This window comes from Budorcas taxicolor, chromosome 1, assembly GCF_023091745.1.
Source record: "Budorcas taxicolor isolate Tak-1 chromosome 1, Takin1.1, whole genome shotgun sequence".
Taxonomy (NCBI): domain Eukaryota; kingdom Metazoa; phylum Chordata; class Mammalia; order Artiodactyla; family Bovidae; genus Budorcas; species Budorcas taxicolor.
The window spans coordinates 22,699,890-22,715,726 of NC_068910.1; the positions used below are offsets into that span (position 1 = coordinate 22,699,890).

The following is a 15,837-nucleotide window of genomic DNA, read 5'->3' on the forward strand; positions in this document are numbered from 1 at the left end:
AGTGGAAGCCGTAAGGATGACTATTCTTAGCCTCTTTTGAGATCTAACTCCTCTCACCCATCAACTTACCAGTGATCTCAGTAGTTGCTGGTCATGTCTTCCCTGACCCAGACTCATTTGACTGAGTTGACATCCCCCAGCTTTTGCAAAAGGAGCTCTAAGCTAACACAAATGAAATAGGCTCCCTACTGAGCTTCCTGAATTGACTCTGTTCATTTCTCTACACCATTATGCACAATGAAGCCAGGATGATGTGTCCAAAATGTAAATCTAAATTTATCAGCTTCTTCGCTTAAAGCTCACAAAGGGTTTCCTAGTCTCTTGACATAAGGTGAAAATTCCCTACTGTAACCCGTCACTTCCTGTGTAAACTAGCAACCATGCCTTCTCTTCACCCTTACCTGGAGCCTCTCTCCCCGTCAGCTTCTTTGGTACAGCCACTGTGGCATTTGTTCAGTCCTTCCTGATAACCGCCATCATTCCTGCCAGTGGGTTTAGCACAGGCTCCCCTGTCTGTCTACGCGTGGATCCCCTGCCCTTTCACCTACTTCACTCCTACTTGTTCTGTGTTTAGTCACTCGGTCGTGTCCAACTGTTTGCTACCCCATGGACTGTAGCCTGCCAGGCTCCTCTGTCTATGGGGATTCTCCAGGCCAAAATACCGGAGTGGGTTACCATGTCCTCCTCCTCACTCCTACTTGGCATCAACCATCAACTCCCCAGGGCCGCCTCCCTGACTTCCCTGACTGAGGCCAATCTCATAGAATCCCAGATGCACATTATTGTCATATGTGGAACTTCTTGTGGGTTACCTGGTTAATGTCAGTCTTTCCCATTAAGCTCCCTGAGATCAAGATCCATGTCTGAATTTCCTCATTATTGGGTCCCCAGGACCTTGCAGGGTGGCTGGCCCACTGCAAGTACTCAAATATTTGTTGACTGCATGCATGGTTTAATGTCTGCCTACAAATAAACAATAAAATACAGCTCTCCTACAGGAGCCACTGTTTAGTTGTCATGGAGTGAATGAAACTGGCAACACTGGGCAAGCAACTGTTGCTTAGGAAGGGCCAACACACAACAGGAGACCAGAGTATGTGTGGCTGCGTGCACAGTACTCAGGACCAAGCACTCCACTTGGAAGGGGAGCCCAATCCTCCTGCAGCCCCAACATCTACTTTAGCACCTAAGAACATGCCCAAAAGGTCAGTTGACTCTCCTTTATTGAGTTTCACTTAGGCTTGCAGGTATATTTCCAAAGAGTTATGTCCATGACCTGGTAGCCAAGATCGTGCAAGCGTGGTGCTTATTACCCACTTCAATACATCTGTAAATTGAGTTGGAAAATTAAAGAGAACAAATTTGCAGCGTTGATTGCAAACTGAAAAGGTGATAAAGTTAACACAAATGTCTTTGATTGCCTCTTGAAAAACATTCATAAATCAAAACTGGTAATGATTTTGCTGTATGACATATTGTTTCAAGTATCCATGAGAGAAGGAAATGATTTCAGATCATTCAAGTGTATAGAATTATGGCTAATAAATGAAAAAATATCTTCCTTATGTAATTCCCTTTAGGGAACCTACTTTAGTTGAAAAAATTTTTGAACACTTAATAGGTGCCAAGTATTCCACAGGGCCAAGGGTAGAAGATATGGAGAATCTGCAGAACTCTTATTTTCAAGGGCCTCACAGACTTATGGAGGAGATCTTGACCAAAAAAAATAATCATAATAACACGAGCCATATTGCAAGTGTATGTTGTACAAAGTATACGTAGAGTGAAGGTCACATATCTTACGAAGGGGATAACGATGGTGCAGTTTTTAGAAAACCAAGAGTAGAAAATCTTGGAGGGTCTTCTCTGGCGACCCAGTGGTTGAGACTTTGCCTTTCAATGCAGGGGGTGCCAGTTCGACCTGTGGTCTGGGGACTAAGATCCCACAAGTCTTGTGGCCCAAAAAACCAAAACATAAAATAGAAATGATATTATAACCAATTCAATAAAGACTTTAAAAATTCTCCGCAGTAAAATAAATTATAAAAAAAAGAAGAGTATCTCATAGAGAAGACCATAAAAATTCCAAGATATTAAAGTCCAGCTTCCGAACTTTATAAGTCAGAAAATTGAGTCCCCAAGGGTCACAGTCTCTTGACTACTTAGTGCCAAATTCCTTTCAAACCCTGAAGTTTCACAGAAAAGAAGTTATATTTTTTTCTTTTTCATGTGACAGTTCAGAGTAGGGATTCCAAGTCTGTGGCAGTTTTACTCCATGCCACCATGTAGGGCCCCAGGCTGATGTGGCTTCAAAATGAGGCTTCCAAGGTGCTCCTGATAATTTCTGTGTTAATTGGCTAGAAACAGGAAAGGGCACAGAAGAGCCTGAATAGAAGGTGGTCCGTTCTCTTTTTCCATTAGAGGGCATTTGCCCACATACCTACAAGACTACACGAAATACTAGGCTACATAGGCCAGCCATTGCTAAGTACTTCTTAACCGTGTGACGGGGAGAAAGGATTTTGAAAGACAGGCAGGTGCTCCATCAGAACACTCAGTGCAAATTTGCTGAAAATAATCTTTAAATCATTGTATTACCTTACTGTTGATGCTGATATCAATACCCAAACTCCCTGAAACATTATGTTTCTTTTGTTTTGTTGGCAGCATTTCAATATCCAAACAGCTGGCTTCAATAAAAGGTAAGGCCTGGGGTGATGGAGATGTATGTGTTGCTTCTCTACCAGGAGAGCATGCCAAGAGTTAAAAATAATAGGGCAGTGGTATAAGCAAACTTGCATATAAAGCATCAAACATTTATAATGTCCTTTTTAAACCTTTGGGAACTGAGGTCCGGTGACAGGAATTAACTCACCCAAATTTAAAGGCTGAGCTATAATAGGTGCATGGATCCCTGACTGCTAATTTAGTGTTCATCCCACGTGGCCAGATGGCCCTCCATAGGTGGCATCTGCAGCGTGTCCAGAGCAAGACCATCAGCATCTGATGCATGAATGTTCAGTGGTACTCAGGACAAAGTCAGTCCCCAACTGCCTCTGTTGATTGAGCAAAATAGAGTGTGCCAAACTCCTGAGGTGTAAACATTTGCCTTTAGACTTTCACTTTATAGGTAAACTATCTTTACAGAGAACAATGGAAATAACAATGAAAGAAAAGATGCACTCATATACTTGGATCATTATCTTATCCCAAAACATGTGGCTTGTTTACAGAATAACAAGTACAGCTGGATCCCACTATATTGTAGTTATTTTCCCTCTTAGATGGTTGGTCTATTTTTCCAAAGGAGACACTTAATATTTTTATTTAAATAAATCTTCCTCTTGACAAAAATATTGTTTTTACACCATTGTAGCACAAGTTATCCATGATTTCTGTTTCAGAACTTCAGGCACTTGTTGATCATTGTCAGTAACAAAATATCATGTCTATGACATGATGAATATACATGACATTTCTCACATAACAACCCCCTCTGGGAGGTTGAGGGGGGATCATAATTCTATCGTCCACACTGCCCTCCAACACACACTCACACACACACACACATATACACATACATCATTCCTAGTATCAGACTCCTTGTATTAGACCATTGGGTCACATTTATTCTCATGCCTTAAGAAAACACAGGATAAATAGGGTTCATCTTGCCAGAATTTGTTTTATTCATTGGTAATTTTAAGTTTTATTCGGTGAAATAAGACAGGGCTAAGTCATGGAATAGAAGTCAGGACCAAGCCACATTTTCTCTTCTGCTACTTATGCCTTTGACCTTTTGGGGGAGGTAGATGGAATGACGGTTGAATACATATTTGCCTCTAGCATCCAAAGTAGATCTAGAGTCGAAAATTTGAGAAGTGCTGGAGTATTGGGAAAACTATTGATCTGGCAAGAAGAGAGCAGAGATCAGTTTTTAGTTCTGCCATATACAACTGATGCAAACTTGAACAAGCCACTTTTCTCCTGTAGCTCTTTTGCAAAATAATAATAGGAGTTCTAAACTAAGGTCATTCTGATCCCTTATAGAAATGAGAGTTGTGTTTCTACTACACTAAAATACTAGGTACTCACTAAATGAAATATTTCATGTTTAGGGTTCCACATTCTAGGGCAGCTGAGGCAAAAGAGGCAGGGATGGTTCTCAGGTTCAAGTCAGTTCAGTCCAGCACACATATGTTAAGGCCTACAACATGCTAGGGCCTGGGAATGAATGCAAAGATAAATAAGATGCAATGATTGCCCTTAGGGAACACATACTCTAAAGCTGCACTGTCTAATATGATACGCACTAGCCACCTGGATATGGAACACTTGAAATGCAATTAGTTTGAATAGAAATGTGCTATAAGTGTAAAATACATATCAGATGTAAGAGACTTAGTAGGAAAAAAAAAGTAACATCTGAATACTTTGTTCATGTTGATCACAGGCTGAAGTTATATTTTGACATATTGGGTTAAATAATATATTTTAAAACTAATTTTATCTGTTTTATTGTAATGTTTCTAATGCAGCTACTTAGAAAATTTTTAATTATAATTGGGGCTTGTATTTTATTTCTTTTGGACAACACTGATGTAGAAGGAAATTGAGACCAATAAACAGAGTGTTTCAATGTGAGTGTTCAGACAAGTTAATGTTTAGGGAAGTAGAGCACAAAGGAGGGGCATGTAGCCCAATTCCAGGGTTTGAGAATACACTGCCTGAAAAACAATGTCTAAAGACTGTATGCATCATGGTGAGGGGCCAGACTGCTGTGTGACCTGGAGCAAGCTGCTTAACCTCTCTGTGCTTCAGTTTCCTCATGTATAAAGCAGAGATGATACTGGGACCACCTGAGAGGATGGACAGATGTAAATGACTCGAATCATATGTGTCCCATAAAGGAGTGGCTGGCATATAGAGCATGGAATTCATAGTCATTCATTACTATTGTCCTTCAGAACTCAAACTCCAGGGTTGTTCTCTTAGTATTACTTACTCCTCTCTCCCCAGAACTAGGACAGAGCCTGGCAATAAGAACTTGTTGAGAAGATAGGGTTATAAGAAACTACAGACAGATTAGTATCATTAAAGGGTAAAAAGTGAGATAGAAACTAACAGGAGAGATGGGCATGAGTGCCTGGTTTAACACCCTTTCCACCACCTCCACTCCAAAGGCAAGAGCTGATAAAAGACGCCAAAAAGCAAACATCGAGCCTTTGCATTTTTAATAGCACTTCACCCTTCACAATATGCTTTCACATATTCACTCACAACTCCATGAGGCAGACAGGATGGGAATCAGGAAGCAACATGCTGAGTATTACTAAGGAAAGAACTCAACCATAAAAACAGGAAACCAGAACGCCTCGCAAAGTATCACCAGTATCGGGAGGATAACCGGAGCTCCTTGTTATCTTTTATTTTTAATGTTTTTCTTGTTCTGTTTTTACCACGAGCATATGTTATTTTGCAGTTAGGGTGAAATCCATGCTGTGTTTACGAGAATGGAGGAGAAGGGAAAGAAGTGGGCTAGTCCAGATGGAGTCTCCCTCTCAAATGCGGGAGAACTGGACTTCATCAGAGGATTGGGGGGCGTCTGGTTTCCACAGCCTCTGTGGCGACGCTCTTGGAAGGACTGATTCCAAACTTGCAGATCTTTCTGTGGCCTTTGAAGGCAGACAGACTTTGAAATCTTGCCCCTGCCACTCCTGAGCAGTGTGACCTTAGATTCTTAACCTCTGCATGTATCAGTGTCCAATATGCAAAATTGAGACACAAATAGCACCTACCTTTCTGGCTTTACAAAGCATTAAATAAGATTATGTTAAAAAGGCATCTGGCACATAGTAAACAAGAAAAGTGCCCGTCATGATTTTCAAGCTCACTCACAGCTTGGAAATTCACCCACTCCCTGCCAGAAGGGCACATTCAGGAGAGGAAGAGGTTATTGTGTCCCCTGAGAAGTCTCAGACCCAGTAGAACAGCTCATATTAAAGCCCTCTCTAGTTATTACGAGTTATTAATAAAAACCTCAACTGGCAAAAATTACAGAAGGGATATTTACCTCTTAAGGAATTCAGATGTTTCCTCTAAACAATTTGTTTGTTTAAAACAGGACTATTTATACACAAAGTTCATTTTTTAGCCACTCAAATTCAAGGTTACCATCGTACAGCTCCCCACCCACTCAAACACATATACCTCTGCTGAAGAAAGACAGACATGAGCTACAAGAAATATGCCATCTCCTTTGTATTTTGACGAGTAGGAAAATCTTGGGTAACTGAGGGCAATCTGAGTTTTAAATACATGTTTCAAAATGTGGCAGAAGTGAAGGGAAGAGGTGAATAAGGAGGAGAGGAGAACGAGCTCAACGTAGAGCCCAAAGACAGAGAACTTTCTGAGGCTGGAATAGTAGGCTAGATGAGGGGCCAGCCACTGGATGAGCAGACAGAAGCCACAGGTCAAAATGAGACTGAGGATCAGAAGCCAAAGAGGAAATCAAGGCCGAAGAGGCTGAGGATACAGATTCCACAGACATTTATTGAATAGATATTTGTGAAGCAATTCCTGGATGCTAGGTACTTCTCTAAGTGCTGAAGATTCCACAGGCAAAAACATCCCTGTCTCCATGAGGCTTATGTTTTCAACATGAAATCAGATCTAAGCCCTGTCACTTAGTGCTGTGTCCTCAGCAAGATCAGATCCTGTCTTCATCTATAAAATGGTATAATGAATGGAAGGACATACTGTGTTCATGGGTTGGAAGCGTCAACCTCAGGAAGACATCAGTTCTCCCCAAGTTGCTCTCTTAAGTTCAATGAAATACCACAATATTCAGGTTTTTTTGAAAACAGATAAGCTTATTCTAAACTTTATGTGGAAAAGAGAAAGCCCTAAAATAGCCAAAATAATTTTGGAAAAGAAGACAGTGGGAGGAATCTTCAGTGTCAAGGCTTACAAGATAGCTACAGGAATCAAAATAGTATGAAGCTGCCGGAGGAATAAATACATAGTTAAGTGAAACAGAATAAGGGACCTAGAAATTGACTCACGCTAATATGCTCAACTGATTGTTGATCAAAATGCAAAAATAATTCAACAAAGTAAGGACAGAGTTTTTAAGAGTTGGTACTGAAACAATTGGTCACCCACAGGTTACAAAAAATAGACCGCTACCCAAGTCTCATATCTTACACACAAATTAACTGAACATGAATCATGGATTTAAATGTAGAACACAAAATTATACCATGTTTAATTATACCTAGGGTAAAATCTTTCATAAGAGGAAAAATTGATAAATTTGTCTTGATAAAAATTAAAAAAAAACTTCTCCTTCACAAAAGACTCCATTGGAGAATAAAAACACAATATAAAGACAGGGAGAAAATATTTGCCTATCACATATCCTAAAAAAGATTTGTATCCTGAAAAATTTAAAACTCTCAAACCTCAAAAAAAGTTTTTAATTCAGTTTGAAAGTGAGCAAAATCCATGAACAAATCTGAACCGATAAATGTTTCACTGAGGAAGACATACAGATGGCAAATAAGCACATGAAAAGACGTTCGGCATCATTAGCCATTAGGAAATACAATTTAAAACCACAGTGAGATGTCACTATGCACATATCAGCATGGCTAAAATAATAAATAGTGACAACCCTGAATGCTGGCAAACATAAAGGAAAGCTGGATCTCTCATACATTGCTGTGTGTGTGCCTAGTCGCTCAGTTTTGTTTGACTCTTTGTGACCACATGGACTATATGGGGATTCTCCAGGGGATCTTCCCAACCCAGGCATCAAGCCCAGGTCTCCCACACTGCAGGTGGATTCTTTACCGTCTGAGCCACCAGGGAAGCCCATGGGCCTGTAAAATGATATAGCCACTATGGAAAACAGTTTATGGTTTCTTAAAAACAAGAAAGGGGCCTATCGTATAACCCAGCAATTGTATTCTTGGGCATTTTTTCCAAGGAAATAGAAATCATGTCTATATAGTAACTTGCATACAAATGTTCTTACAAGCTTTATTTATAATAGCCAAAAACTGTAAACATCCAAGATATTCTGCAGTGGAGGCCAATACCTTGATTAGAATGTTTTGGCAGATGTTTATGGACAGAAATTATAGCCTCACCATTTGGTCTGAGTTCTGTTCAGAGATATAGTAAAAACTGAGAAAGTCCACACACGCTTTCCCTTCACCCATTCCTCTTAACTGTTGTCCTTCCATTTAACTTTAATTGAAAAAAAAAAAAAAACCTAAAATTTTCAATGCCTTCTCTTTAACCATTGAAGAAAATCCTGACTACTTTCCATCACCTGGGAGTTCGGCATGGTCTAGCCCCTACCCACTTTTCTAAACAAACACTTTCAGCTTCTAGACTCCAGTCACAGCTGTCCTTTCAGCTCCTCCAGTGTGCCATACTCCTGACCTGAGCCTTCACATATGGCGCTCCTGAGCCTGGACTCTGAACACCACCCTTATCTCAGGCTGATCCATTCCACCCTTTACTGACAGGTCCTTCCTCTCATATTGGTCTTAGCTTAAATAATAATCTACCTAGAGATGCCTCCAAGACCACCTATAAATATCAGTACTTTTTCTCCCAGACCCACTCTGTAATTTTCTGGGTTTTTTTTTCCATCTTTATACCTTCTTTGCCTCATACATCATGTGCTGTAAATGTGCACCATATGTGTGTATACAGAGAAACAATTATCTATCTATCTATATATATATATATATAAAACCCATGTGTATGCATCTATATCCTCTTGATTACTGTTTCTTATCCCACTAGATTATGAGATCAATGAGGGCAGAGGCCACTTCTGATTGTGTCTGAGCAGCTCAGGAATTACCAGGAACACAGTGAGTGCTCCATACAGAAGTCAGTGCTCAGACTGATCATCTTTCTTTGAATCCACGATTGTTGCACATTACCTGGGCAGAAAGCTATTGGATTTTGTTTTTCTCTTCTTTTCTTCCTGTTCATTCATTCAACAGCATTTAATGGCACCAAGACTCCTGAGAGTCCCTTGGACTGTAATGAGATCAAACCAGTCAATCCTAAAGAATATCAGTCGTGAATATTAATTGGAAGGACTGATGCTGAAGCTGAAACTCCAATACTTTGGCCACCTGATTCGAAGAACTGACTTATTTGAAAAGACCCTGATGCTGGGAAAGATTGAGGGCAGGAGGAGAAGGGAATGACAGAGGATGAGATGGTTGGATGGCATCACCGATTCTATGGACACGAGTTTGAGTAAACTCCAGGAGCTGGTGATGACCAGGGAGGCCTGGTGTGCTCCAGTTCATGGGGTTGCAAATAGTCGGACATGACTGAACAACTGAACTGATGCTGAAGCTGAAGCTCCAATACTTTGGCCACCTGATGCAAAGAGCCGACCCATTGGAAAAGACAGTGATGCTAGGAAAGATTGAAGGCAGGAGGAGGAGGGGGCAACAGAGGATGAGATTGTTGGATGGCATCACCAATGCAATGGAGTTTGAGCAAACTCTGAGAGATAAGCCTGGCGTGCTGCAGTCCATGGGATTACAAGGAGTCAAACATGACTTAGCGACTGAACAACAACTTCATAGCTAGGCATTTTTGCTGGTCACTGGGAGTATAGTGATTTAAAAAAAATATGATCTGTGGCCTCACGGAGCTTGCATTTCAGTTTGAGAGAAAGATGGTCAAACATGTAGTAAGTATAAAGTGGGAGAAGTTCTGTAATAGAGAGGATGTACTGAGGGCTGAGGGAACAGAGAGGCTAAGGGTTTTCTTCACTGAACCTGTAGTTCTCAGGTGTCATTGTGTGTTCCCCACTGGAAAGGACTGAATTAGCACCACACTTTAAACCAGCGAAACCAGCTGGGAAGATCACTGTGACTGAGGCTGTGATTCAAAGAGATCCCTTATCTATTGTGAAATCAGCGGACTTGTCCGGGATGTCATTCTCCTTTACCACGCTGTCCTGTGTGATGCTCTGACGCAGAATATAAACTCCACGAGAGAAGGACTTTGTCTTACTCAGTGAAGTGTCTTAATGCCAGGGACTGAGCCAGGCACAGAGTAGATGCTCTGTAAATATCTGTTGACTAACTAAATGAAATTACACATCAGAAAAGCAAGGCTTAGAGAGGTCAGGTGTTTTCCCAAGTGCATATGGCAAGCAGGGGCTAAATCTCATCCTGATTCTACTGATTTTATTTTCTACTAAAGGGACGTTGGTTTTCCATTGTTTAAAAGTCCAGGATCAAACACTGGATGCATCCCACCCTCAGATAGGTGGCAAAAAGCCAAAGGTCAGGATTACATGACACACACCTTCCAGCGCTGTTCCCCAGGTTCCCCTGGAAGGAGGAGCCTGATGGTTGGGAGGGTCATTTCTAACCTAGGCTACACGGTTGTACATTTCTTCTCTCACAGCTCTACGCAAGGGCTCAGATCTGGAAAAAGCCATTGCCACCGCTGCTCTGGTTTTCAGAAACTCTTCTGACCCTGATGGTAAACTCGGAAAAGCTACTGCCAAAAATCTGCTGCAAACGCAGTTTAAGACTTTCACAGAGGTAAGACAATTAACAAGCACCAAGAAATGTGAGCCACACCATAACAGCTGGCCTGAAAGAGTAAAACAGAGGGACCATTTTGGGCTTAGTGGTCAAAAAAGAGCTCCTGGAAAATTAAGGTATAGTTGTGATCTGAAAATGAGATTAAGAGTGATCTAGGGGTGAGGGCCGGTGGGGAGTGGTGGCATTCCAAGTAGGGAATCTGATGTAAAGTATGTCAAAGACATCTGAGGTCCAGTAAGTGCTAGTGAAAAGCGAGAGAGAAGTAAGAGCAATGAGGGAGGGAGCCGGGCAGGTGGTGAGAAGTCGTGTCTTACAGAGGCATAGCCTGTGGGCAGGAGGAAGCCAGAGATGGTTTCTTAATTCCCGAGGAAGAAATTACACCAGCTGCAGTAGGAGATGAGACTCCAAGAGGGCGAGGAGTGAGGCAAAGAAGAGAGGAACTGTGGCAAAGGAATGCAAACACAAGAAGATGTTGGTTTGGGCTAAGGTGGCAAGTATAAGGGGCCTTTGGAAGGTGGAATGAACAGGATCTGCTGTGAGGGCTGAAGAACAGGAGGGAGCGAATAATGATATGTCAGTTCTGACTGTGGGAAGAAATGGATGGTGGATCCATTTTCAGAGAAGAGAAAGACTGGAGAAGAATCAGATTGGAGGTGGGGTGGGAGGTGGGGGCAGGTGATGAGTTCTGTCAGTTTGTGTCCAGCTTAAGGCGTCCTTGAAACTTCAAAGTTGATAAACTCAGACAGCAATAGGATATGCGAGCAGAATGGTCAGAATAGAGATCTGTATTAAGCGAGTGACCAGAGGGAGGGACCTAAATGATCTAGAAGCATCTTTCTCAAACCTCAGTCACCTGATACTATCTTCAGTACTTTTTTTAAAAAAAGTATTTCTTTATTTATTTGGCTGCACCAGGTCTTAGTAGCAGCATGTGGGATCTAGTTTCCTGACCAGAGATTGAATCCAGGCCCCCTGCATTGTGAGTGTGAAGTCTTAGACACTGGACCACCAGGAAAGTCCCCTATCTTCAGTGTTTTTCCTGTATCTGCCTATAGCCTGTATTAAAATTTACTTAGAACTTTTAAAGTTAACACTCTACTTAAAGTTATTTTATAAAGAAACTTGATCACTATTCTAAATGTAAATTCAGTGAGTGGAAATGGAAGACAGTAAAAAACATAGTTGACTGTACATTCCTATCTAATATTTATTCTCACATCATCTAAAATCACGTTACATTCTACCAGTAGTACATGTTCAAACTTCAGAAAATAGTAGCCTTGGGACAATAGGTAAGAAGAAAAGAGGGCTTCATGCTGAACCTAAACCACCAGCATTTAATGGTAGACAGAGAGAGAAAAAACTTAAAAGGAAACAATCTCTCAGGTTCTATGTGTATTCTGAAATACATAAAGGAGAAATATTATAGTTCCTTTAAAATATAAATATGTGTATGGTTTTAGTGTACTACAGTTACATACGGTGCCATCCACTGGGGAGTCTGGGTCAAAGGCACAGCTTCCCAGGATTATTTCCAAAGAGCATGTGTGAAGTGTTTTTTGTTTTTTTATTCCACAAATAAGTGAATTTTTTAAAAGCCTGTTTCATAGAAACATTGAATATAATGGTGGTTGCCAGGAGCTGGGGGAAAGGGGTGATTTAGGTCAAAGGGTACACATTTCCAGCTATAAGAAGAATAAGTTCTGAAGCTCTAAGCCACAGCATGATAACTGGTTAGTAACAAGGTACTGCATACTTAAGAGTCTCTGAGGGTAAGTCATAAGCATTGTCACCACACACATTAATTCTGTGCGAGGTGATGGATGTGTTAATTATCTTGATCTTGGTAATCATTCTGCAATGCATATGTATCAAATCATCACATTGTACACTTTAAATACATACGGTTATATTTGTCATTGTTCCGCAATAAAGTAAAAAAAGAGCTTGTGCACATGTGTGTGTGAAAGAGAGAGACAGAGACTACCGTATGAGACAAAGAAAAATGACTGAAAAGAAATGTTAATAATAGTTAGCTATCTTTAGGTAATAGGGTAAAGGGTTATTTTTACATTCTTCTGGGTTTTTTTTTTCTGTATGTCCAATATTAAACACATATTGTTTTTGCAATAATTTTTTTTAAAGCTATTTTTTTTTTCAGCCAGGAACATCAGATAAGATTTGACAAGAGATCCAAAATTCTGGGGAATCTTTACAGAGAGGGTGGGAGAGCAAATCCTATATCATCAGTTTGCATCAGAGGCCAAAAAAAAGAGACAAATCTCAGCGAGAAAAAGAACACTGCATGTACTTGGCAAGTCCTCAGTGAGCTTTTGACAAGTGTGAGAATGAGGACCTAGTGGATGAGTCTCATCCTGATGTGATCCACTATCTGAGAACGTCAGAGGAAAAGAATTAAAACCAAAGTTGCCAGGAAAGATCTCAGCCTCGTGCCGCTGGGTGTAGACTAAACCCAGGAAAGGCAGCCGATTCTGGGCTCTCTAGCAGCAGACTAAGCCAGATCACAGGGCAATCCCGCCCTCTCCTCCGGAAGAGAGTAGAGACATATTTCAGGGACCTGGGGGGATTGCTCAGCCCTACTGCCCTCAGTCTCAGTGGTCTCACTGCGTGGTCCCACTACCAGACACGTAGTGTCATGGCAGAATGCTGTCTTGGTCCACCTTCCCTGCTCTGCCCTGTGAGAGTGCTGAAGGCGGTACAGTGAGTGTAAGAGTCTCCGTAACCAACTGGGCTTCCTTCTAAATCCTCACGCAGGGTTCTCTGGGAATATGACCTGGACCTTCTGGCTGAGTCCGGGGTCTGAAAGGAACATGTCCTTCCTCATAAGCCTAAACGTAATTTGGGGGATCTTATTTATCCCCCTGAGTCAGTCACAGATAATAAAACTGAGCACCTAGATGCACTGCTAAGAAGATACAAAAGCAAGATGGCAGGGCAGGCCCAAAAGACTGGACCTCCATCAGCTCCGTGCTTTTAAAATGCACAGCAAAAAGAGAGGAGATAGACCTCCAGCCATCTCTGACCTGAGGGAGGCAGACATAGGTCCTTCCACCTTCACTGGTAAGTGTCGCCTCTTGAGGAGCAGCCTAGAAAACATGAAGGTCTTAAGCCTGTGCGAGGAATGTATCGTCACTCCTGAAGTGCCTTAGTCATTGCTGCAATGAGCTTTTTTACAGCCAGCACATGAGTGAGGGTTTGGGATTAAACTAAATGCAGTGAATCAAATGACCTTAATGTTTTTTTATGCCACTTGGGAAGATATTTCACAAGCTGTGCTTGGAACTGAAAAGTTTCTCCATTTATGTGCTTTTCACAGGTTTTCCTTCAGTCTGTTTCTGAGGTTTGATGAACTTTGGTTTGATTTATGATCAAGCTAAGTGCTGAACAATCTTTCAAAGCACATACTTTCTTTTAGCATATTTTACTTCATTTTTCTGGATAATCAAACTCAGTAGCTCACATAGTGGATACCTCCAATGACAAAGGGATTGTAATTTGAAAATCAGAAAGCATAACAGTAACTGTATTTGTAGAGAGGTGGTATAGCTTAGCAGTTGAGTGAGGACTCCAGCCAGAATCAGGTAGCCAATGCAGTGAATCCCGCTTCCACGCTCATAGCTGTCTGTGATGATGTGGTGGTAGTTGCTCAGTCATGCCTGACTCTTCATGACCCCATGGACTGTAGCCTGCCAGGCTGTTCATCCATGAGTTTCTCCGGGCAAGAATACTGTAGTGGATAGCCATTCACTTCTCCAGGGGATCTTCCTGCCACAGGGATTGAACCTAGGTCTCCTGTGTTGCAGGCACATTCTATTACCATCTGAGCCACCAGGGACATTTGGGGCAAATTATTTATTCTCACTGAGTCTCTGGCCTTCCATTGTAGGGTGGGAAAATAATATGTATTCAATAAGGTCACTGTGAGCACTCAGATAACCCATGAAAAGATTTAACACATTGCTTGACTAGTAGTGCTGGTAGCAACTTGACATGTTGTTAATAACATGTTTACTATTGCTTATTATCTATAAAACCAGGGCAGCACAATGAATTAGACTTTTTACTTTTCATTCTTACAGGGACAAGAAACCAAAGCAAGGTACAAAGACCTCCTTTCTGAACTTGACGAACACACAGAAAATAAGCTGGATTTTGAGGATTTCATGGTCTTACTGTTAAGCATCACTATAACGTCAGATTTGCTCCAAAATATATGGAGTGTAAAAATTACACAATAATCAGCTTTAAATAAATAGGCAAATTAATGGCAAAATACAATGTTAAATGATTTAAAATTTTTTCATTTTATTTTTGATCAATTGAAGGTACTGATCATGCACCTGGGGTTGCCTAGGGTGGGTCTGATTGCGAATATTCAGACCCATTGTCACTACAGAAATTTATGCACACTCTTCAGGAATGTTTAAATAACATGATATAATCTCTGATGCTTTAGAATATAATAGGTTTGATACCACCAAATATTGCATTGCTTTTGCTGTGTCAGTGTCTTAGAGCACTTCCCTTATAGTCACTGAGCCCCTCACTCATTCATTCATCAAACAATGTGTATTGAGCTTCTACTTGATGGTATTCCTAAGGACAAAGTAATGAATCAGCCAATCTCTGCCCTCAGACATGCCTGCCAGAGTCTCAGCAGAGGAGACAGACTGTGAACATTTTATCAATCAATTTCTTTTTTTTTTTTAAGAAGTTGAATATTTTATTATTAAATTGTTTATTCTCCTGCAAGGCTGTTACTTCACTGTATAAAAATAGCACCAGCAAACACAGTATACTGCAAAATTAAGATAGTCATATTCTTCATTGGACACTGTACAACTAACAAACTTTTCTCCACTGGCAGTTATTTCTAGTGGGAAGATAATTTTGACCCAAATCCAAGGATAGCTGTAAGCAAGTTACAGTGTCATATAAGGTTTAAGATAACCATGTTATCCTTGAATTACATAATTTTTGTAATTAGTTTTACCAGAGATAATTTCAGGAATTCTGAATATTATAACTGGAGCCTAGCCTAAAAATCACAGGATGCTGTGGAAAAGATGCACAGTGTTTATCTGAAGTCATTAGAAAGTTAAGCGGTATTTTCTTCAGGAAACATTGTTACAAGTAGTTTCTTTTGCTAAAAGTTGCTTTTTAAATATCTATCCACCACTAATTTAAGACAACTATGCTAGATTAAGTTGTTTCA

The 15,837-nt window shown here is 40.8% G+C and overlaps 1 protein-coding gene across 1 annotated transcript; it reads left to right on the forward strand.

Annotated features, from left to right (window-relative positions):
• The first annotated feature begins 1,095 nt into the window (after positions 1–1,095).
• Positions 1,096–14,860, forward strand: SNTN (sentan, cilia apical structure protein). The gene is made up of 4 exons (XM_052639778.1): positions 1,096–1,205; positions 2,668–2,702; positions 10,459–10,598; positions 14,702–14,860. Exons 1-4 carry the CDS (start codon positions 1,096–1,098, stop codon positions 14,858–14,860), a joined length of 444 nt encoding a protein of 147 aa, XP_052495738.1.
• Positions 14,861–15,837: the final 977 nt, after the last annotated feature.